Raw genomic sequence first — 23,925 nt, forward strand, 5'->3', positions numbered from 1 at the left:
AGCTGGGATTACAGGCATTGACCACCATGCCTGGCTAATTTTGTACTTTTGGTAGGGACAAGGTTTCTCCATGTTGGTCAGGCTGGTCTTGAACTCCCAACCTCAGGTGATCCACCCACCTCAGCCTCCTAAAGTGCTGGGATTACAGACGTGAGCCACCGAGCCCAGCCTGGACCCTCTTAAAGGTCTCACTTGGTTAGGCCAAGCCCACCTGGGAGGAACTCAAAGTCAACTGATTATGGACCTTAATTGCATCTTCAAAACCTCTTAACTGCCATTTGCTCTTGGTTGGAAGCTCACACTCAAGGGGAGGGAATTACACAACGGTGTGACTCCCTAGGGGTCACTCTAGGCTGTGTCCACCACTCTCCCTCTTAAGGAAAAATTTCAACAAGCAAAGTGGTTTCATATTATTTAAAACAAAGCCATGTGTTGAAGGGGGTGAGGACAGGAAAGACTGAAAGGCATACAAGTGTGTTAAAGATTTCACTCCTGGCTGGGTGTGGTGGCTCGCACCTGTAATCCCAACACTTTGGGAAGCTGAGGTGGGCCGATCACCTGAGGTCAGGAGTTCAAGACCAGACAGTGAAATCCTGTCTCTACTAAAAATACAAAAATTAGCCAGGCGTGGTGGCAGGTGCCTGTAATCTCAGCTACTCGGGAGGCTGAGGCGCGAGAATTGCTTGAACCTGGGAGGTGGAGGTTGCAGTGAGCCGAGATCACGCCACTGTACTTCAGCCTAGGTGACAAATCCAATGGGCAGGTAAAGTGTTTATTTAATTTTAGTATATTTATGAAGACATTTAGGTTTAGGTTTAAATAAGGCTGCTGAAAACAGGGAGGTAAACCCTAGCAATGTAGCAGTAAATGGTAGAACTTCTAAACTAAGAGTGGTGGGGACATGGGGAGGGTAGGTAGAAGGTCATGCTCTTCCGCCCAGAGGAAGAGTGAGGCGAAGTGAGAGGCCACATGATCCTGTGCTTTTCTCTCCGTGGGGGGATGGACATTCTCCCGCTTTTGGAAATATTTTTGCCAATATATATTTACATATAGTATGTCTGTATAAATTCAGGAAACCGTCAGATGGATGGGTTTCAATTCTTAACTAGTACTTACCTGGAGTTAGAACTTGGATAGGTAGTATTTTAGGGATAAAGTTAAGCGTTAACTTTTTACTTTACATATATGCTTTTTAAGTGGTAATTTTTACTGCTTAATATTAATATTTTTTAAATTATATATATAGTTTTTATATTTTTAGGAGGATATATATAATATAACTATATATAACACTATGTATATAACACTCTATGTATATATATTTATCCTCCTAAAAAGAATGAGTGCAATAGGGAGTCAGCCAAATATGTAGCTAAGAACATTCTGAAAAAGGAAAAAAGGCCGGGGGCAGTGGCTCACACCTGTAATCCTAGCACTTTGGGAGGCTGAGGCCAGCAGATAATGAGGTCAGGAGATCGAGACCAGCCTGGCTAATATGGTGAAACCCCATCTCTACTAAAAATACGAAAATTAGCCGGGCGCTGTGGCACACGCCTATAGTCCCAGCTACTCAGGAGGCTGAGGCAGGAGAATCACTTGAACCCGGGAGGCGGAGGTTGCAGTGAGCTGAGATGGTGCCATTGCACTCCACCCTGGGTGAAGAGCGAGACTCCATCAAAAAAAAAAAAAAAGAAAAAGAAAAAGAAAAGCAATGAGGGGGAACTTCTGCCAGATGTTAAAAAACTCATTATAATGCTACAATTATTGTTACATTCATATGTTACCTGAGCAAGAATGGACAGATAACCAAAACTGAAGAATGGCCCAGAAACCATTGTCTGTAATAATAATGTATGACTCTTAAAGAGGAATTGCTAGGAATGAGAAGGGAATTCTTTTCAAATAAGTGCTTCTAGAAAAACTGGGCTGCTAAAGAAAAAAAGATGTTCTTACACTTCTAAGTAAATTCCATGTAAATAATAATTTTAAAAACCTCTTCTTTGACTTTTTGTGTCCCCCCTCTGCTTAAAGTCCCTTTCTTCCCTTTTGCTTTTTCAACCATGGCTCTTGGCCCTTGTCCACACCATTCCACTAAAAGAGGTTTCAGGAAAATTCATGGTGAAGTAATTGAAGTCATTTGGTGAAATCTATGAAGCCTCCCCTTCCACTTCTGACTCAGCCAGGGTTCCTGTCCCTTTGCCCCACTGAGCCCTGGGGTCCCTCCTGCACGTCACCTTGCTGTGTCTTCTGCAACTTCATTCCTGACCGGGTTCTCCTCTCTGCCCTCACTAAGTCTTGGTCTCCCAGATGCCGTGAATGACGTGGGTCTCCAGGCCCCTTTCTCCCTCCTCTTTGCTTTCATCCACTCCTATGGCTGTATCCACTGTCTGAAATGTTGACCCCCAAAGAGATGTGGCTTCTTCCTTCTTTAACTGCCTATTTTCTTTATATTTGCCATGACAATTATGTTTAGCCTTGTATTAAATTCTTTTTGGTTTCAGACTTTCTTCTTCCCTACACTAAATCATAAGTTCTGGAAAGACAGTGACTACATAGGCCCTTTTTCTTTTTAAATTCTCTACAGCTCTTACTGGGGTGGCTTGCACAGAACAAATGCGCAATGGCTACCTTTACTTGAGTTAGAACTACTGTTTAACACATGAATTAAGTAAAGGAAACCAACTTAAACATTTTCATGGAATGTAAATCTTCACTGTAGATCATGGAACTGTTAGAAAGCAAAATTCATGGAGGACCTCTGTGTAACCCGTCTTCAGACAAACCAAAATACTGCTGTGTCCTTCAAAACTAGTTCAAGGCTGGTTTCTGATGGAACTTCTAAGACTTTGTTAAGTGTTCATACCTCATATTGTCAAAAGATTAAGGAACAGCCCCATAGTGATTGATTTTTATTTCTAGAAGATCCAGTGAAATGATCAACAATATATATATTTGAAATTTTTGGTGATAAAATTTAGAAAAAAACTTCAATTTTTAATTATGAAAATAATATAACAATAATAAATATTTAGAAGAAAAGAGAAAATTCATAATTACTCATGTTTTTACAACATGAGCCATAATAATCTGTGTTGCTTCCATTCTGTTTTTAGTATCCATGTTTTTACTGTTCAATAATTGAGTATACCTACAATTTTATATTGTTCTGCTCACTCATAATAAGATATTATGTTTGATTTATGTATTGCTAGGAAGTCTTACTAGTTTTATTTTAAATGGCTTTGTAATGTTCCCATGAGGGAATACTTATCCATTGCTTTTTTGTTGCATCTGACGTGGGGCTATTACAAATATTTCTGGAATTAATATCTTTATATTGTTTTCCTACTTCCTGGATTTCTTTCTAGGGATAGAGTCTTAGAAATGAGATCACTGGATTATAGATTTAATTACATTGTACATTGTACCTACTTTTTTTTTTTTTTTTGAAACGCAGTATTGCTCTGTCACCCAGGCTGGAGTGCAATGGTGCTATCTTGGCTCACTGCAACCTCTATCTCCCTGGTTCAAGCAATTCTCCCATCTCAGTCTCCTGAGTAGCTGGGATTACAGGTGTGTGCCACCATGCCTGGCTAATTTTTGCATTTTTAGTAGAGACGGGGTTTCACCATGTTGGCCAGGCTGGTCTCAAATTCCTGACCTCAAGTGATCTGCCCACGTTGGCCTCCCAAAGTGCTGGGATTACCGGCGTGAGCTACTCTGCCCGGCCTCTACCTACTTATTTATTTTTAAAGGCTACAGAAATTTTAGTGGGAAAGAAGAGAACTCCTTCTTTGTTGGATAAAGTTATTGCCTTTGCTAGATTCTACTTAGCCAGGGAAAAAGGATTTCTGGTTGTTTTGTGCACCTAGCCCTTTCAAGTACTGTGATAAATACAAAAAGGATAAGTCAGAGTTTCTGCCTTCTTTGGGCTGTTATTTAACCAGATGAGCAGACTGAGTGACACACACAGGAATAATGAGGCTAAGCTGAGATGTCAATTGTAATTTCTGAGCTGGGTTAGAAAATGTTGAGATCTGTAAAGATTGAAATACTGGAAAAAGTTTTCATAGAGGAAGTAAGTTTGGATGAAATGAGACGATGTCCTAAATATTAAGTGTAATAACACTTCTTTACTGGCTTAGTTTCCTGGAGATAAAATATTGATTTTCATTTTTCAAATATTAATTGTAACTAAATTTGTGATGACAACAAAGACTTATAATTGGTGTACTGCTTTTTGAATTCTAGCTTATTTCAATTCTAAAATTAACTTCTGTAAAGAACCCTGTTGGAATCAAAGTCTTTTTAGAAACATTTCTTCTCCATCGCTTCATATGAAAAGTATGAATTTTTATTAGTTTTGACTGAATTACAGTTTATTTTTGCTTGAGACTAAACATCAGCTTTGTAATAGTACGTGCTGTGTCCTCTGCCAATGGGTGATGCATGTGTCGTTCCACAGACTTAGTTTGAAGTGTGGACCTGGTTTTCTCTGACAAAATAGGGTGTTTTTGAGGCAGATTTGGAATTTGGAATCTCTCCTCTGGCAACCTCACCTGTGTGTCAGCCAAAGTACACTGGCTGTCGCCCCTCTTGAAAGGATAGGATTCCGGTGTTAGGTCCATAATTTCTTCCATGCATTATGATACGGCCTCTGCTCTACAGGACTTCAGAGATTTGTGGGAGAATCAGACAGGAAAGCAGATAAGTTATGATTTGGCACAGTGAACTCCGTGACAATGACAGTCCCGGCATGCTCTCAAGGCACAATGATGGAAGAATGTGGTCTGTGTTGAGAAAATCAAGGTTCAGCTTTGCAGAGAGAGGGTGTTTGGATTGGGAATTGAGAGATTAGTTAAATATGCGAAGATCAGGTTGGGGGAAGGGTGTGAAAGAAGGTGACTCCTCAGAGGAAACAGGATGCCCAAGACTTGATGTTTTCTGGGAATGGGAGTGGTGAGGAGGGCAGGAAGAGGGGACCTAGGGACCTCCAGAGGAGGAGGGTTTGAGTGGAGACAACTTGGCACATCAATAGTGTCCATGATCGTCTATTCTCCGTGTTTAAAGTTTTTAGCTCAGAGTTGTTCAGTTCTAATGACAAGCTGAGCAATATGACAAATATATTTTATATACGGATTAGCAAGGTTTGTGATATAGAAATGTGAGTCACCAAAGTGCTCTCCAAGGATTTTTAATACCATCTTTCTTCTCTGTAATCAGGTTTGTGTGAAGATTAGCTGTTGTCCAGTCTTGCTGCCAGAAAACTCTCAATAGATGCTCAAGGGACCAAATGTCTTACCATTTGAAAAAGAAAATTAACAAGGGAAAAAAAGTATTGTCTCCCTGCCCTCCAAAAAAGAGCCACCCATCCAAACAAAAACCCCAAACACCCGAAAGATTGAAATTGCTTATGGGCCGGGCGCGGTGGCTCAAGCCTGTAATCCCAGCACTTTGGGAGGCCGAGGCGGGCGGATCACGAGGTCAGGTGATCGAGACCATCCTGGCTAACACGGTGAAACCCCGTCTCTACTAAAAATACAAAAAATTAGCCGGGCGTGGTGGTGGGTGCCTGTAGTCCCAGCTGCTCGGGAGGCTGAGGCAGGAGAATGGTGTGAACCCGGGAGGCGGAGCTTGCAGTGAGCCAAGATCGCGCCACTGCACTCCAGCCTGGGAGACAGAGAAAGACTCCGTCTCAAAAAAAAAAAAAAAAAAAGAAATTGCTTATTATCTTGAGTGTTTTCATCAAGTCTATTTTGTTGAAGACTTTCAATAAAAGGTAAGATGCTTAAAAATTTGGCCTAGAATTTGCTTTTCAGTCTTGTTTTTAAAATGTGGTAGTTTGTGTGCTAATATGTTAGTGATGTTAATATATTACTAGAAATCCAGTTACAATCATTTTATTTCTTTGACTTCAGGTCTAATGGAAGTGTTTTCTAGGCTTCAGGCACCTCTGAAATTTGGCGGTGGCTGTATTTCCCACTACAAGCAAAAGTCTTTTTTGTCACTTGGCTCCCATTGATCAGCCCAGTGGGAACTTGTAAATATGTGAGTCTTTATATTGTGATAAACATTTTGAAGCAGAAAAGGCTCTTCTGCTTTTTATTCTTTCAGTTGAGCCCAGGCTACTTGTGAATAGTAGGAAAGTAAAAATAGAGACTCCTGGGAGAAGAGGCCGTACACACCCCAGTGAAGAAGAATGACCAGATTTATGCTAATCTTAACATTATTTTGATCTTTTATGTTACCATGCAACCTGGGTTAGGGATGAAGAAAGTTGAGGAGGCTGCTTCAAGTCCCTGGAGACAGAAACTAAGACATGGCTGCGGGAGGCTGTATCCCACCAGGCATGAGGCAGTGGGATCACAGGGCTGGTCTCAGAAAGAAAGAAAGGCAAAGATCTGAAAGACGCTTCAGAAAAATACCCAGCAGAATATTGTTGATGGCTTGGCTAGGAGGGGCAAAGGATGAAAAAGAATTACCGGTCATTTATTCTAACATTTGAGCTTTACCTGGCTCAAATAAGTCATTAGTGTGAATATAGATAGGAAGTTCCATTTCTATTTTCTCTTACTTCCTTTCCTCCTTCCTGAGCCCTACTTCTTAAGGCATTGAGAAAGAAATAAGGGAAAAGCCCAGCAAGGATGATTTCAGTGCTAAAGGATGAGTCATTGGGTGTGGCAGTCCCTTGCACAACATGAGCTAAGTAATGAAGTGCAGAGAAAATTAAGTAAATACCATTCAGTTACTATTTGCTTTATGCATATTTTTCTTGAGGCTGCTGGGAAGTGTGGGCATATCATTATGTACATTCTTAGGCAAGATAGAATGTAATTTATCTTTCTCTGCAAAGGGTGGGGGATAGGGGAAGGGAGAGAGGGAGGAGGGGCAGGAGGAGGAGGAGAGAGAGAGAGAGACACTAATCTATTCATCCATCTTGGCATCCAGTGTAACACCAGCAGATATCCCACCTTTCAAATAGCATTAGATTTTTTAAGTTCTTAATAAAATTATAAAAGAATAGATATTTGTAAAAAAGGTGCCAATAATGTAGAAATACACAGATGTGAAAATCAAAATAAGTCTCCTGGAAGTAATCCAGTCCCACTTCAGGCATTTGTGTACATACATGCACACACAGTCTTTTTTAAAAAAAAAGTAAATGAGAAACTTTCTGTTTTACTTTACAGATTTTTTAAAAAATGCCTCTTCTTTGTTAAATGAGTGCTGAGCTCCATGGAGTTTTGTATATTTCCACAGTCAATTCAGGGTCACTCTCAACAGCCTACTTAGCAAACACAGACTCTGGGATGGGATTACGGGCAGGTTCAAATCCCAGCTCCTTTCTTACCAGGCTTTTGGTCTTGGACTCTTTTCTCAGTTTCCTCATCTGTAAAATGGGGGAATAAGGATAATTGTCTCATAGTGTTGTTGTGAGGAATAAATTAGACACAAAGCATGCAGTGATGTCTTTGAGAATGAAGTCTAAGTATCACGCGGCTTCCCCTCTCCCCTGCAGTTCTTCGAAGTAGAACTGGGACTCACTTAAATATCTGATTCCAAATCTTCACTTTCAGGTTGCTAATATTATATTTTATCAAGGCCATCTAGATATTTTCTGTTTCTTTTGGAGACTTATAAAGCATTTGCTATTGATTAATTTATCTTTCAGGCTTTTAACTTTCTGTTCCCCAGGCTTTGGGACACGTAGGCAGAGAAAGTACAGATAAAAGACTATGGTGGGACCTATGGACAGTGATCGAATGTGTTACTTTCTCATAAGGCAAGTTTTTACAACAATCTAAAATCATGAGTGGGCACATGTGTATACACACACCCACGCTGGGAATCTCCCTCGCATTGTTCCAGAGAGTTCCGAGTTTGCTTTCAGAGGCCATGGGAGCTAAACAGTCCTGGATGAGTCATCCTGTTTTGCTTGTTTCTCTGCAGGAACACACTGTGAATTGTACAAGGATCCCTGCGCTAACGTCAGCTGTCTGAACGGAGCCACCTGTGACAGCGACGGCCTGAATGGCACGTGCATCTGTGCACCTGGGTTTACAGGCAAGTGATTCCATGGACTGAGTTTTCAAATTTACCACAAAGTGCCTGAGATTGCAGATGTTAAAAAACCCAAATCCATCACGAATAAAATATTGCAAAATATAAACACCATTACAAAATGTAAGGAGGCATGGCTTGGACGAAGATCTATTTTAAAACAACCCATTGTGTGAGCCTCATTAAATGAGGCTTTTCTGAGATGGTCGTTTGCCATCTAGACTTACAAAGACTATCATTACTGTACATTTCCCAGGCTAGGACTATGAAACATGAGAAATGAGCCATTACATGAACACTTGAGAAAGGTGATGGGTTAATGAAAGTCAGAAGATGGAAAGAAGGAAGGGGTGTGTCTTCTGTAGATGCTTCTTTCAGCTGCCATATTTATTTTTATTACAAGATATAAGTGTCAAGGGAAAGTGGGATGGGAGGCGAGATTGGCGGGGCAGGACTGGCTTCTCCAGAAACCTTGGTGGCCACTGAACACCGAGCAGGAGGAGCCACTTCTAGATTGGGGATTCCAGCCTAACTTGGGGTCCTTCTTCAAAGTCACCCCCTTATGAGCTTCAAGGACTTTGTGAATCTCCAAAAACAGATGTGAAATGTGGTTTGTATGTGTATGTGCTGAGGGTAGCTTCTCAAATGTTCATCAGATTCTTTTGGAGACTTAGAAAACATTTGCTATTGATTAATTTATCCTTCAGGCTTTTAACTTTCTGTTCCCCAGGCTTTGGGAAACGTAGGCAGAGAAAGTACAGGTAAAAGAAACTAAACCACCGGAGACAAAATGTTCCACCCCCTGATTTTCCTACAGAACCCAGGGATCTTGAAATGTAGAGAGTAAGACAAAGTCGATGTTTTTAGAGTTTTGCTCAACCAACAAAAGCTTAAGGGTCACTCTGGATTGCAAATTGGAAGAGGATGACATATCAAGTACCCACAGAAGAAGGTGGGCTCTGAAGCCAAAGACAAATGTTATGTTATCATCGGCTGGAGAGCACCTTGCTGTGTCCACTTCTACCCTGCTAAGCCACTGTGGCCACCTCCCAAGCCCTGGAGAATTTCACAGAGCCTTGGTCCCTAAGCCATCCCAGGGGAGCCTCATCTGTGCTACTGGTGAAGGTGACAAAAGCCGAGGTGTAGGAAAAGCAACTTTTTTTTTTTTTTTTTTGAGACGGAGTCTCGCTCTGTCACCCAGGCTGGAGTGCAGTGATGCGATCTTGGCTCACTGCAACCTCCGCCTCCCGGGTTCACGCCATTCTCCTGCCTCAGCCTCTCCGAGTAGCTAGGACTACGGGCGCCCGCCACCACGCCCGGCTAATTTTTTGTATTTTTAGTAGAGATGGGGTTTCACCATGGTCTCGATCTCCTGATCTCGTCATCCGCCCACCTCGGCCTCCCGAAGTGCTGGGATTACAAGCGTGAGCCACCCCGCCCGGCCAGGAAAAGCAACTTCTGATTCTCCTTCTATTTATCAGTGTCACAGCCTATGTTTTCCTTTTGGTTTTTCTTGGGACTGAGAAGTGGGCTTACTCCAAAAATGATTCAAAGATGACTTTGTTTTGCTTATAAACACATGCAGACATTTATACTCACCAGTGGAGGCAGAAATAATATTAGGGGAAGCATCCTGGGTTTTTTTTTCCCAGATATTCTTATCCCATGAGTAAAAAAAAGCATAGAAGGAAAGTTAGAAAATATAGGACTACGGGAAAAAAATCCCACCACTGAAAATTGCTCTGTTAGGAGGTAAGTATTATTAAGATTTTGATACATTCTGATATCCAGAGATTTTCCTGAAGGTCTGTGTGTGTGTAGTATACAGTGTATAGTGTATATGCATATATATTTGAATATAAAAGGAGTCATACTGCTCATACTATTTTATAATTTACTTTTCACTTAAAAATATATATATATATCATAAATGTGTTTTTACATCAAGGAATAGATTCTGTTTTATTTTTACTGGCTGCCCTGTAGTCCATTATATGAAATATTATGATTTTTTAAAAGTTCCATCCACAATTCAACTTTTGGGCAGTTGAGAACTTTTCCCCGTTATAAACAACATTACAAGAAATCTTGTATTTACATCTTTGTATACTTATCTTATTATTTTTAGTATAATTTTGCAGAAATAGAATCCCAGGGTCCAAGAGAATACATACATATTTCGATATTACTCTCCAAGAGGAGAAAAAAAAAACAAACATTGAACCGATATTTTCTTCTACCAAAAGTATACAAGAGCATTTATTTCCTTGTCTTGACACAAATACTGAGAATTGTCATTCTAGTGGTCAAAAATACCATTTTAGTGTTGTTGAAATTTGTAGACCGTAGACTTCTAGTAAGGTTGAACACTTCTCAAATATGTTTCTGGTTGTGTTCCTTCCTTTATGAACTCTCTATTCATATCCTTTGTCTGATTTTTTATGAGACCATTCATGCTAATCTTTACTCTTCTTGATTTGAAATAGCCCTTTATTTTAAGTATATAACAGTTTACCTGCCATAGGTTACACATATTTTCCACTGTCATTTGCCTTTTAAATGTGGACAAAGTATTTTGTTTTCCATGTTTTATTTTAGTTTTACATAATTACATATTGAGGTCTTGATTTCTTTTCTTGTTTCATGCTAGAAAGATTCTATATATCGAGATTTCAGAAATATTCTCCTCTATTATGCTAATCATGTATGAATTAATTTTATGCATTTAAGTTTCTAATGCATTTGAAATTTACTTCAGTATTTTATGAGAAAATGTCGTTTACTCCAGAATATTTAGCAAAACTCCAACTATCTACTCCACATATATCTTGAAAATCTCAAAGACACCTCAAACTCAGATCTTCTTCTCCTTTCCTTCTTTAAATATCTGCTAGCTCATCAAATGGCATTACCATCACTCCCAGTCATTCTGGCCAGAAACTGGGTAACCATTTTGATACCATCTGATATGGCTAAGCTTTGTCACCATCTGATATGGCTAAGCTTTGTGTTCCCACCCAAATCTCATCTTGAATTGGAATCCCCATAATCCCCACATGTCAAGGGAGAGGCCAGGTGGAGGTAATTGGATCATAGGGGCAGTTTCCTTCATGCTGTTCTCATGATAGTGAGTGAGTTCTCATGAGATCTGATGGTTTTATAAGTAGCTGGCATTTCCCCTCCTGGCTCTCATTCTCTCTCCTGCCACCCTGTGAAGAGGTGCCTTCTGCCATGATTGTAAGTTTTCTGAGGCCTCCCCAGCCACGTAGAACTGTGAGTCAATTAAACCTCTTTCCTTTCTAAATTACCCAGTCTTGGGTAGTATCTTCATAGCAGTGTAAGAACAGACTAATATACCTTCCTCTTTTTCCCTCTTACCTCCATCCAACTACCAAGGACTCCTAAAAACCTCTTAGATCTTTTCACTTCTTTGCAGAGTCAGCACCATGCTGCCTTCACTTCTAACCTGCACCACTACAAGCCCTCCTGTCTGGTCTCCTCACACCTATTCCTCCTGATTCCTAATCCATTTTTCATACTGCAGAGACCTTATGCATGGTCATCTAATCTTATCACTTTTTACCTAAAATGCCTATTGGCATTTTATTGTCCTTAGGAAAAAGATCAAAGTCCTTAACATAATCTTTAAGACCTGAGTGGTCTGGCCCCATCCAGCCTTTCCAGCCTTGTCCTGGGCCCCTCTGCCTGCTGCATACCTGAACATACCATGTCAGGCTCTTCTCAGTAAGGTGCCTTTCCTCCATCTCTTGCCTCTCAGCCCCCCTCTGCTCATCCCTTTACCCCTACCCCCACCATACCCATATATACCCCACCAGCAATCCCACCCCTAGGCATTTTTTCATGAGACCCACCCTGATCTCAGGGCACAGTGGGACTCACTGAAGTAGGTTTAAACATCACTGTAACTGTTTTTTGAAAACAAGTGGTCTATTCTATTCAGCCCTGGTAGTTTTTCAGCCTACAGAGGACCATAGAATAGTTCCTAAAGTCATTGAGGGGTTGTGCTGTTAATGCGTTTAACAGAAAACTGGTCCCAGGAGATGCTCCAAGGAAAAAAGTGTTCTGTGGCCAAGTAAATGTAGGACATGATACATCCCATGTGCAAATTCATAAAGGATGTCTGTGTGCTCAAGGTTCTCCGAGGTCTTGCAGTAAAGAATCACATTTGCTTTTATCTTTCAAATCTATTTGATCATAAAACCATTTTTTTCCTTAAAGAGAACCTATTGTATCCTGAGAACTAGTGTTCCACAGGAGAGGCTGTTAAATATTAACTGCTTCCATACAAGGAGTTTGGTGCTTCTGCTCTTGAGGTCGAGCTACCTTGGAATCAAATACTCTTTCATTGTACCTGAGGTTTAGCAGAAGTTACACTTGGCCAGCTACTGAGTGTTCAAGAACTCTCTGCTTGACCGAGTGGAGTGAATCGGGCAAATCATTGCTATATAATTAGATACTCAATCCAATGTCATATTTACCGTATTAAACTGGCTTTCTTAGGCCATCAGATAAAGTCTAGGGTGTGGTAGGTGGGGGACTCTGTCCTCACTTGCTGAACTTAGGCTTCTGGCTGAAAATACGCTTCCTCCAGTCATCTGAACAGAGAGCCTCCCTGCTCTTCAAGCATTTCATTCCTTCTACACAGCTGTCTCCATAAGGCCCACTGTCCTGGCCTAGGTCCTGTCCACCCTTCAGTTACTCTCTTACTTTGGGACCACTCTTGTCTCCGAAGCTTTGCAATTCTACGCCCTTGGAATTATCTGGCTGAGGACCAGTGGATGGAAGGAAAGATACCCTCATGCAACATTAATTCTCTAGGACTTGCTTTATTTTTTTACCTGAAACCGTAGACTGGACACGAGGTTACCGTACTTCAACAGGGAAGCCAAAGATTCTTCCAAGCCCATTGACATTGTCATTTGAACAGCTGGGACAGAAGTGACCCATTCCTTTCTCACCAGAGCAGGAAATCCTTGTGCATTATTAAAGGTGGAATGATGTTACTATATCTTTCTCTCTGTCTTTTAACTCAACTATTTTTTGATATTTATCTTTCAGTTCACAATAGAATATTACAATTTCTAGTTCAATTTTTATGGTAAAATACCATCAGTGCTTTAATTTCATTGACATTTTCATTGAATTTCTTTGATGCTCAGCATCTTTCATGTGGTTATTTGCTCTTCATATGTCTTTACTTGTGAATTATCTTTTCAAATAATCTGCCCATTTAAAAAATTTTGGTTGTCATACTATTGATTTCAAAGAGTTCTTTACATATTCTGGATACAAGTTCTTTGTCAGGTATACATTTTGCTCCTCCATGCATTTTTTTAATGGTATCTTTTGGGGAGTAAACTTTTCAATTTTGGTAAGTGATCTAATTTATCAATTATTTTTCTTCTACGGTTTGTGCTTTTCTGGTATTGTAAGAAATCTTTGTCTACTTCAAGATGGTGAAATTTTATCCAATATTTTCTTCTAAAGTGTTTTTAAAATAGGTCTGCTTTTAAGTTTAGGTGTAGAGTCTGTTTTGAGTTAATTTTTGTGTACGGTGTGACTTAAGGATGGAAAATATTTTTCCCATGTAAACATCCAGTTAGTTCAGCATCTTATTGAAAATGCAGTCTTTTCCCCATTGGATTTCATTGCCACATTTGTTAGAAAACAATTGATTATATGTGGGTCTATTTTTCTCTGGCTAGTTTTTCAAAATTTTAGTTTGAGATTATTGAAGCTTTACCTGCAGTTGCAAGTAGTAATAGAGAGAGATCCAATGTAAGCTTCACCCAGTTTCCTCCAATGATAACATACTTTAAAACTACAGTACAATTTCATAACCAGGATACTGGTTATGAAAGGATACTGACGTGGATATAGTCAAGATACAGAGCATTTTCATCATCACAGGGACTCCTCATTTCCTCTTTTATAGCAATACCCTTTTCCCTTGCGCCACAACTGTCTTTAATTCCTGGAAACCACTAGTGTATTTTGCATTTTTGTAATTTCAAGAATATTGCATAAATGGAATCATATAGCGTATAGCCTTTTGAGATTGATTTTTTTTTCCACTCAGCATGATTCTTTGGAGATGCATCCAGGTTATTTTGGGTCAATAGTTTCTCCCTTTTTATTGCTGAGCAGTATTCCAAAGTATGGATGTCCCAGAGTTTGTTTAACCAGTCCCCTGTTGAAAGGAATCTGGATTGTTTTCAGTTTTCAGCTATTATAAAAAAGGTGGTGTAAACTGTCACATATAGGTTTATGTGTGAACATAAATTTTCATTTTTCTGGGACAATTGCCCAGAAATTCAGTTGCTGGGTCATATGGTAGTTGCATGCTTCATTTTATAAAAAGAGCCAAAGTGTTTCCAGAGTGGCTTATGCATTTTATATTCCCCACCAACAATGTCTGAGTGATTCAGTTTCTCTACATCCTTGCCAGCATTTGGTGTTGTCACTATTTTTTATTTGGGCCATTCTGATAGGGGTAAAATGATAGCTCATTGGGGTTTCAGTTTGAATTCCTCTAATGATAAATGATGTTGAGCATCTTTCCATGTGCTGATGTGTCTGCATATCCTGTGAAGAAATGTTTCTTTCTGTCTTTTGTCCATTTTCTAATCCTATCATATCACATCAAGGCTACATACTGTCAATGAGATTTATGATCATTGACGTTGATGTTGATCACTTAGCTGAGGTAGTGTTTGTCAAGTTTCTCTGCTATAATGTTACTCTTTCTCTCCCTTTCCGTACTTAACTATTTGGGAGGAAGTGACTTCCTTCCAAAGAAAGTGTTGTGTAGTCCACACTTATCAAGAGGGGAGTTATGCTCTTGCTCTTTAAGGGTAAAGTAGCTACATGAATTATTTGGAATTCTTGTGGATGAAAGATTTGTTTATTCTCCTCCATTTGTGTATTTATTTAATCATTTATTTATGGGTTCATGGATATTTATTTTATACTTTAGGTTGTAATCCAATACTTTTAAAATTTATTTTGTTGCTCAAAACGTTGCAGCTTTGGCCATTGGGAGTTCTTTCAGTTGGCTCCTATACCTCTTTGCCACATCTCCATTAATGTGGTTAATTTTTCGTTTTGTGGCTAATTTTTTGTTTTGTTTTTTAAAACATATATATCTTCTGGCACTGCAAGATGCTTCAGCCTCATCTTGTGTATTTCCTGCTCCAGTTCTAGAGTCATTCATTTCTCTAAGGATCTCTGTTTTTTTTAATTGGAGAATACTATTAAAACCAAGATTCGGGTGCTAAGCTGTGCTTGTTTCTACTGGGATATCATTGCTTTTAGGTCTTCTCAGCTGACAAAGTGAGAAAGTACTTGTGTATACTAACCCATGGACATGCGCTTATCCGTAAATAGTGCATGATGTAGTCATCTCTGTCTATATTAAGCTAAACATGAATTCACAGTGATGTCTCCAACTCTAGTTTATTACAGCGTGAATGGTTCTAGCCTGCTCCCCTTACTTATTTGTAAACCCTTCATACCAACAACCAAATACTGCCTTTCAACATCCATCATTTATTTACTTAAGTGTTCAGTTTCAGTATCCACGTATAGCAGTATCAGAATTGTTAACTTATACCCTTGTGGGAAACAACTTTATGAACTAGACTATCATGTTTATGTACCACTTATTTTGCATTTAGTCTTATCAATGCTACCCATTTCCAAAGTCACTTAGGTCAGCTCCTCCCCGGACCCCTTCGTGAGGTTGTTCCATACGTTTGTAATATAGTTAGAATCTTTTCTCACAGTTTGCATTCTTTCCTGAATCTTCTAACTAGAGGAGGCTCTTTTATTTACATTTGCTTATGTAAGTATAATTTTTCAAGCATCATTAGCTGAAAAGGCTATCTTTTCTTCACTGAATTGCTTTTGAACTTTCGTCAAAAATCAGTTGGCCATATTCTGTGGGTCTATTTTGGGCTCTTCTTTTTCATTGATTTATGTGTCTATTCCTCCACCTTTATTATGTAATAACAACTGTAGTTTCATAATAACTATTGAAATTGGGCAGAATAATTCCTATCACCTTATTTTTTTTCCAAAACTGTTATAACTATTCTAGTTCCTTAGCCTTTTCATATAAATTTTACAATAATCTTGTCTATACCTACAAAAGATTTTGCTAAGGAATTACAATAAGCCAGTATATCCATTTGGGGAAGAATCAATATCTTTACTATTTGGAGTCTTCCAATTCATGAATGCAGTGTGACTCTCCACTTATTTTGATCTTTAATTTCTTTCATCCACATTTTTTCCCTGTACATGTATATCCAAGTATGTGTGTATATATGCATGTGTGTGTGTGTGTGTGTGTGTGTGTGTGTGTGTGTGGTGTATTTTTAGTGATTGTAAATGGAATTGTTCTTTGCTAGTATACAGAAATATAATTTATTTTTGTATGTTTAAATTGTATCCTGTGACCTTGCTGAACTTACTAGTTTTAGGATTTTTTTTTTTTTTGTAGATTTCTTGGGATTTTCTACGTAAATAACGATGCCATCTGAAAAGAGCGGCAGTTTTATTTCTTCCTTTCTGATAGGTATAAATTTTATTTTTTGTCTTGTCTCACTAGCCAGAACTTCTAACACTAGGTTTAGTAAGAGCAGACATCTTTGCTTTGTTTTCAACATTAGGGGAAAAGCATTCAGTCTTTCACCATTAATGATAATGTCAGCTGTAGTGTTTTTAAGCTGTTTATCAAATTGAGGAAGTTCCTCTCTATTCCTAGTTTGCTGATAACTTTAACCATAAATTGGTATTGAATTTTGTCAATGGATTGATATGATCATGTGATTTTTTTCTTTAGCTTATTAATATGCTTGGTTGATTTTCAAATACTGAATTAGTCTTGAATGCCTGGAATATACCACCTGGTCATAGTGTATAACTTGTTTTATATAATACTTTGCTAAATTCTATTTTCTAATATTTTGTTCAGAATTTTTGTATCTATAGTCATGAGAAACAAGCTGTTTCTCAAGTTATTGTTTTAAAAAAGAAAGAAAATGATTTTGTGTTTTATGAGAAACAAGTATTTACCATGAACATAGACACAAAATAGTTTTCTTTTTTAAAAAAAATTATTATGTATTTGTCTAGCTTTGGTATTGAAGTAAAACTAGCTTCTTGGAATAAGTTGGGAAGTGTTCTTTTGTATTCTATTTTCTGCAACCGATTGTATCAATCTGCTATTAATTCTTCTTTAAATAGTTGATAGAATTTACCAGTGAAAGCATTTGGACCTGAGATTTCTTTCTGGGGAGTTTTCAAGTTTAAAGTCTTAATAGTTATAAAAGTATTTAAATCATCTATTTTATATTTGATGAGTTGTGATTGTTTTTGAGGAAGTAGTGCATTTTTTAAGTTGTTAAATTTACCTGTGGAGTTGTAATATAGTACTTCTATGTTATCCTTTTGACATCTGCAGTCTTTAGTGATATTTTCTGCTTTATTTATGATATTGGTAATTTGTGTCTTTCTCTTTTATCCTTTGTCAATCTTGCTAGAGTTTTGTCAGTTTTGTTAATCTTTTTAATAAATAGCTTTTTGTTGCATTCATTTTCTCTATTGTTTTTGTTTTCAATTTCATTGATTTCTTCTCTTATGTCTATTATTTTCTTCCTTCTTTTTGCTTTGGGCTTAATTTGCTTTTGTTCTTTCTTTCTAGGTTTTTTGGGTGAGATCTTAGAGTATTGATATAGGCTTTTTCTCACAGCTAATGTGTGCATTTTAGTGCTATAAATTTCCCCCTCAGTACTGCTTTGGCTGTATCCCACAAAGTTTATGTTGTATTTTCATTTTCAGTCAATTTAATTTTTATTTTTAATGTCCCTTTAGATTTCCTCTTTGATCCATAGACTACTTACAAGCATGTTGTTTATTTTTCAAGTGTTTTGAGGTTTTCCTGTTACTTTTTATCATAGATCTCTAGTTTGATTTAACTATGGTGAGAGAACACTCTATGATTTCAAGTCTCCTAAATTTGTTGAGGTAGTTTCATAGCCCAGAATATGGTTTATATTGGCATATGTTTTGTGGGTACTTGAAAAGGTTGTGCATTCTGTTATTATTGGGTGGCTGAGGTGCTTTGGAGGGTGGAAGTCCATGCTCTCCACTCCTCTCAGCTTTTGGTGGCATGGGTGAGGGGACTTGCAGTTTTTTGTTTGTTTGTTTGTTTGTTTTGTAGTGTTTGGCTGGAGTGGAGCAGTTATTATCTATAATTTTTTGTCTTGCTAGGCTGCCCCTATCTTGGTTCTTTGGTTACAGAGAACAGGCTTTTGTGGGAGTTTTGTTTTCTGCATCTTTTGGCATTTCCGGGTTGCTGCCTTCTCCAGCACCTAATCTGGAATATATGAGGTCAAAAGAAAACTCAGAGAGCTCACAGTCATGTTGTTCCTTGGGTCCTGAGATTACTAGCCAGTCTGTCTCTTTCTCTCAACTTCTTGGAATTTTCTTATGTTTATTTTATGTACAATGTCCAGGGTTGTTACTTGTACTTGGTGGGAGGGATAGGGAAAATATATCTGCTCCATCTTTCCAAAAGCAGAACTCTCACTCTGGCTGTTTTTAGGAGTTTTCCGTTATTACTAGGTTTTAGCAAGTTGATTGTGATGTATCTGTCTGTTCCACGGTGGGCAGGTCTATGCAAACCCACCCCCAACATCTGAGGAAGGTAATAATACCTACCTACAAAATGGCACAATTCCTTCACACTAGACCTTCTGATTTGAGTAGTTACTTGGTTTTGCCCTTCCCTCACATTGACTACCCTCTTGGTAACCAGAGTCTCAGAGGTATTTTTTGTTGCCCTGGCATAATTTTCCCCTTTGTGGGTTGCTTTGAGGCCAGTGACCTATGCTCAGACAGACCCACATCTGAGGTTGGTTCAGCCTCAAGGCCCAACCATCACTCTGTTTTACTTTTATTTTAGCTATTATAGATAACAATTGCCAAGGGGTTTAATATTTCACTTTTTCCTTATTAGTTTGCATTTTCTTACACATCCAGTGAACCACCTCCCCTGGAGTTAAATTCCTAAGTTCCATTGGTAACTTTTACCTTTAGCAACTGAGTATAGCACAGATGGGCTCCATACCTTAGGTGGGGACCACGTGACCACTGTGGAATCAAAAATTCCTCATTCCCCACTCTTTTATTCTTTCTGTTTCTGCCCACTTAGTTTTACCTATATCATTTTTTTCCTTCACTTTGAAACAAACTTTAAATAGCCTCTAAACTAGGTGATATTACTTTTCCATATTAACTGGTATTTTAACTCTTTAACTCTTAAATTACTGAAAAAAATCTTGAAACTAGTTTTAGTTACCAAAGATAACTAAAGTCATGTAAACTAAAAGGCATTTGAGTTGGTTTCTATCTTCCTGATAAAATATTTGTCTGAGGCATTTACTTTTCTTTAAGCCAATTAATTAGAGCTCTTTTGTATATTTTGGTAGGGATGTATCACATACACATGACACAGATAAAATACAGACATACAGATACACAGAAGCAGGTCTTCTAGATTTATAAGATTTTTCATTTGCCAGTTTTCAGTTTCTTTCCCCCCTTTAGACTGTCAATCCAAAGACATGACTCTTAGGTGAAACAAGGTAGGAAATTTATATCTCGAAGGCAGAGAACTTAGGCTACCATTGTTATCTGAAAACAAGATTGCCAGGAAAAGTGTCTTCTTTTTCACTTAATTTGTTTTTTATCTAGATTATTGGCTTTAGGGTGGAACCTTTTTTTTTTTTTTTTTGAGACAGAGTCTTACTCTATCACCCAGGCTGGAGTGCAATGGTGCCATCTCCGATCACTGCAACCTCCGCCTCTCCGGTTCAAGTGATTCTCCTGCCTCAGCCTCCCAAGTAACTGGGATTACAGGTGTGCCACCATGCCCAGCTAATTTTTCGTAGTTTTAGTAGAGATGGGGTTTTACCATGTTGGCCAGGCTAATCTTGAACTCCTTACCTCAGGTGATCTGCCCGCTTCGGCCTCCCAAAGTTCTGGGATTACAGGCATGAGCCACTGCGCCAGGCCCAAGATGGAGCCCTTTGAAGCATGCAGTTTGTAGGGCTGAACACTTGAGCGGGTACAGCAAAAAGGCAGAACGTTTAGATCCCTCAAAACCAAGGATCCCATTTTACACTGAATCCTGGGTCCCCCAAAAGAGGGAAATACTACAGGATTGGACAGTGCAATGCTTCCACGGTGCACCTCACTGCAAGGACATTTCCCCAAGGCTGATGCACAACTCAACGCTGATCAGCCCACTCTGCGATCAGCCCATCCCCCAAAGTATGTCTTATCCCATAGTAGGGCATGTTTCTGTAGCCTTTAGGTACCGAAACCACAGTTTTCTTATGTAAATTCCCAAAGAAATGAGTATCCCCCTGTAGTAATAATCATTTTCGGCCAAGTGCCATCAACCACCTCTAAGACTGTATCTCTCACCTGTGACTGCCAGTTATTACACACAGCAAGGGCAAGTCCTCTCATGGTACAAAGTAATCTCTGGCACCCCCAAAAGCCAAACAGATCAGGTAACGCAATACAAAAGAGAGTCATGTTTTGGACCCAAGAGGAATCTGTCTGCTTATAACTCTTGCGGTTCCGTAAAGAAAAATAGAGGTACCTCCCACAAAGAGGAGTATTTTTTGTCTCCAAGGGATCCCAGACTGTCAGAAATTCCTTTTTGTAGGTCCGTCATGTGGCATCGAGGGTGGCAAGAGGAAGGAGGGACAGACAGATGTAAATGGAGAAAACAGAATTCATTTGACTGAGAAGTTTTATGGAGAGAGAACAGAGACCTTAAAACAATACAGATGTATGGTTGACAATAGAGCTCTTTAGAAAATCTTTTCTAATTTTAATTCCCCCTCAAGCCATTTTACTTTGCTTTTGCTGCTAGATGGGCTCCCGTCCCCAGTGGCCACAGAACTGGCCATGTTAAGAGCAGTGACTGCTCGCCATCCTTCGTTACTGCGGTGCGACAGATGGCTCCCACTTAAAAGTCACTCTAAACATGCGGGCATTTTTGGGTGTCCCTGTACCCCCACACAAGCGTCTAAAAGGTGAGCCACACCACTCCACATAGAAGTGGCTGCCACCTGGGATTACCCACACAGATGCTTCATTCCCTTTACCCATTTCTTGGTCTCTCAGCTCCTGCAGGCCTCTGCAAACCTGCCCCCAAAGTCTGAGGAAGCTGAGAGGCTGAAGAAAGAGGCTGACACATCCAGTTTATCAGAAAGAAATGTTTAATAGGGACTTATAAAGAGAAGCCTGTCTGTGTCTCGGGCAGTGGGGAAACAAGATGGCGGATCCCCACACCCACACCATTACCCTTCGGACCCAAGGCTTATGATCCACAGAGGGAGAGGTGGTTCAGAAGGGATGTGCAGGACGATCAAAGTACAATAACAGCAAGGTTGTTTTGACCAAAGGGCAGGATTTTTGGTAAGTATCTGTTCTTGTACAAGGAACAGTACATAAACTGGAATCCTTAGAGGCGTTCCTGGAACTGGGGTTAATCAGTATCCAAGATGCATTTGCTTTGGCTTCTGCACTGTGATGTGTGTGTGTGTGGTTTTCTTGCGTTTATCCTGCTTGCAGTTTGTTGCACATCTTGAATCTGTGGTTACAGTTTTCATCAAACTTGGAAATTTTTAGCCATTAATTTATGAAATATTATTTTTGGCCTCATATCCTTTCTCTAGGATTCTGAGTACGTCTATGTTAGACTGCTTAAAATTGTCCAATGGGTCAGAGTCTCTGCTTAGTTTTGTTTTTTTTTCTTTTCTTTTCTTTTCTTTTCTTTTCTTTTTGTCTCTTTTCCAGGTGGGTGTGTGGATGCTTCCGTCTACAAGTCCACCTCTGCCTCAGCCTCCCAAGTAGCTGGGACTACAGGCGCCCGCCACCGAGCCCGGCTAATTTTTTGTATTTTTAGTGGAGACGGGGTTTCACCATGCTAGCCAGGATGGTCTCGATCTCCTGACCTCATGATCCACCCACCTTGGCCTCCCAGAATGCTGGGATTACAGGCGTGAACCACCCACCATGCTAGGCCTCTACTTAGTTTTTTTAAAAGTCTTTTTTCTTTCTGAGTTTCAGTTTGTCAAGCTTCTATTGTTCTGTTTTCAACTTTACTAATATTTTCTTCTGCAGTGTCTAATCTGCTATTTTTTTATTTTTATTTTTATTTTTTTTGAGATGGAGTCTCACTCTGTCACCCAGGCTGGAGTACAGTGGCGTGATCTCGGCTCATTGCAACCTCTGCATCCCTGGTTCAAGATTCTCTTGCCTCAGCCTCCTGAGTAGTTGGGATTGCAGGCATGTGCCATCACACCTGGCTAATTTTTGTATTTTTAGTAGAGATGGGGTTTTGCCATGTTGCCCAGGCTGGTCTCGAACTCCTGACCTCAGGTGATCAGCCCACCTCAGACTCCCAGAGTGCTGGGATTACAGGTGTGAGTCACTAATCTACTATTGAGACCATTGAGTTCTAAAAACAATTTCAGATATTGTATTTTTCATATCTAAAAGTTCCACTGGGCTTGTTTTTTATTTTCCATGTTTCTGTTCATTGTTTTTTATATTTTATTTCACATTTTGAACAAATATTTTGTCTGCTAGCTTTCATCCATTGTTTCTGAATTTGTGTCTTTGACTGATTTTCATACAATTATGGGTCACGTGATCCTACTTTGTTGCATGTCTAATAATTTTTGTTTGAATGATGGTCATTGTGGATTAAGTTGTTGAGTGATTGGATTTTACTGTCTTTTTTAAAAAAAGTAATGGACTTTTTTTGTTTCAGGTAAGTAACTTGCTGACCTAATTAATCCTTTCAAGGTTTGTTGTACATTTTGGGGAGGTGAAGGTAGAGTAGCCTTACTCTAGGGATAGTTGTGCCCCATTACTAAGGTGTGATCTTTTGTGGCTTCACTGACTGTACTGGGTAATCCATGAAATAGTTCCACTCTGGCTGTGCAAATCTGAATGTTTCTCAGTCCTCTGTGAGTTTGGGAACTGCTCATCTGTCATTTTGTTTGCCAAGCTTCAAGTTACACACACACACGTCTTCAGCAACAGCCCAATGGATGCAGCAGATTTCCAGTGCTCAATTTCTGAGTGGTTCTATCTTGTGTTGTGGTCTTTCCTACAAATTACAGCTACCTTGGCCTCCACGCACTCTGATCTTTGTCTCCTCAAGCCAGTGAAACCACTGTGTTCTAAATTAATTCCAGGAAGAAAGCCAGAGTGATTGTGGTGCTCAGCTGTTTTATTTCCCTTCTTGCAGCAGTCACAGTCTTGGACTTCCTGTTGTCCAATGTCTTCATAGTTTCTTTTTTTTTCATATATTTCATCTAGTTGTCTAGTTGTTTACAGTTGGAAGGCAAGACAGGTTCCAGTTATTCCATCATGATAAAAAAAGTTAGAAATAATTTTTAAAACTCACTTTATCTTGAATAAATTCTTAGTGAAGTATATGAAAGATTTATAGTCAAAGCACCCAGTCAGTGCCTGGCACATAGGAGGCATATATTTAATACTAGATATTATGATTATAGTAATTGTCATCAATATCTTTTAGTGGGGACTCTGTTAACCCAAGGATTTACTAACAGCGGTGACTTTGGATGGTTTTGTCTTTTTGCATTTCCTAATTTACCCAAGGAAAGCAAGCAGAATCAGTATGCTTGTAAATCTACATAAGTACTACCAAATGTGATACCCACTGTACTTACATATTGCCTCATAGAAGGTAGTACATTGAAAAAAAATTTGGCTGGGCATGGT

The 23,925-nt window shown here is 39.2% G+C and overlaps 1 protein-coding gene across 2 annotated transcripts in view; it reads left to right on the forward strand.

The window, feature by feature from the left end:
- DNER (delta/notch like EGF repeat containing) overlaps positions 1–23,925 on the forward strand; it is a 366,652-nt gene that overhangs the window by 303,609 nt on the left and 39,118 nt on the right. For both annotated transcript variants that reach the window (XM_032754076.2, XM_058437649.1), the window contains one exon: positions 7,951–8,064. In XM_032754076.2, coding sequence (XP_032609967.1) covers positions 7,951–8,064 — 114 coding nt within the window. The remainder of the gene's footprint in view (positions 1–7,950; positions 8,065–23,925) is intronic.

The sequence above is a fragment of the Hylobates moloch genome, unplaced genomic scaffold (assembly GCF_009828535.3).
Source record: "Hylobates moloch isolate HMO894 unplaced genomic scaffold, HMol_V3 SCAFFOLD_1, whole genome shotgun sequence".
Lineage (NCBI taxonomy): Eukaryota > Metazoa > Chordata > Mammalia > Primates > Hylobatidae > Hylobates > Hylobates moloch.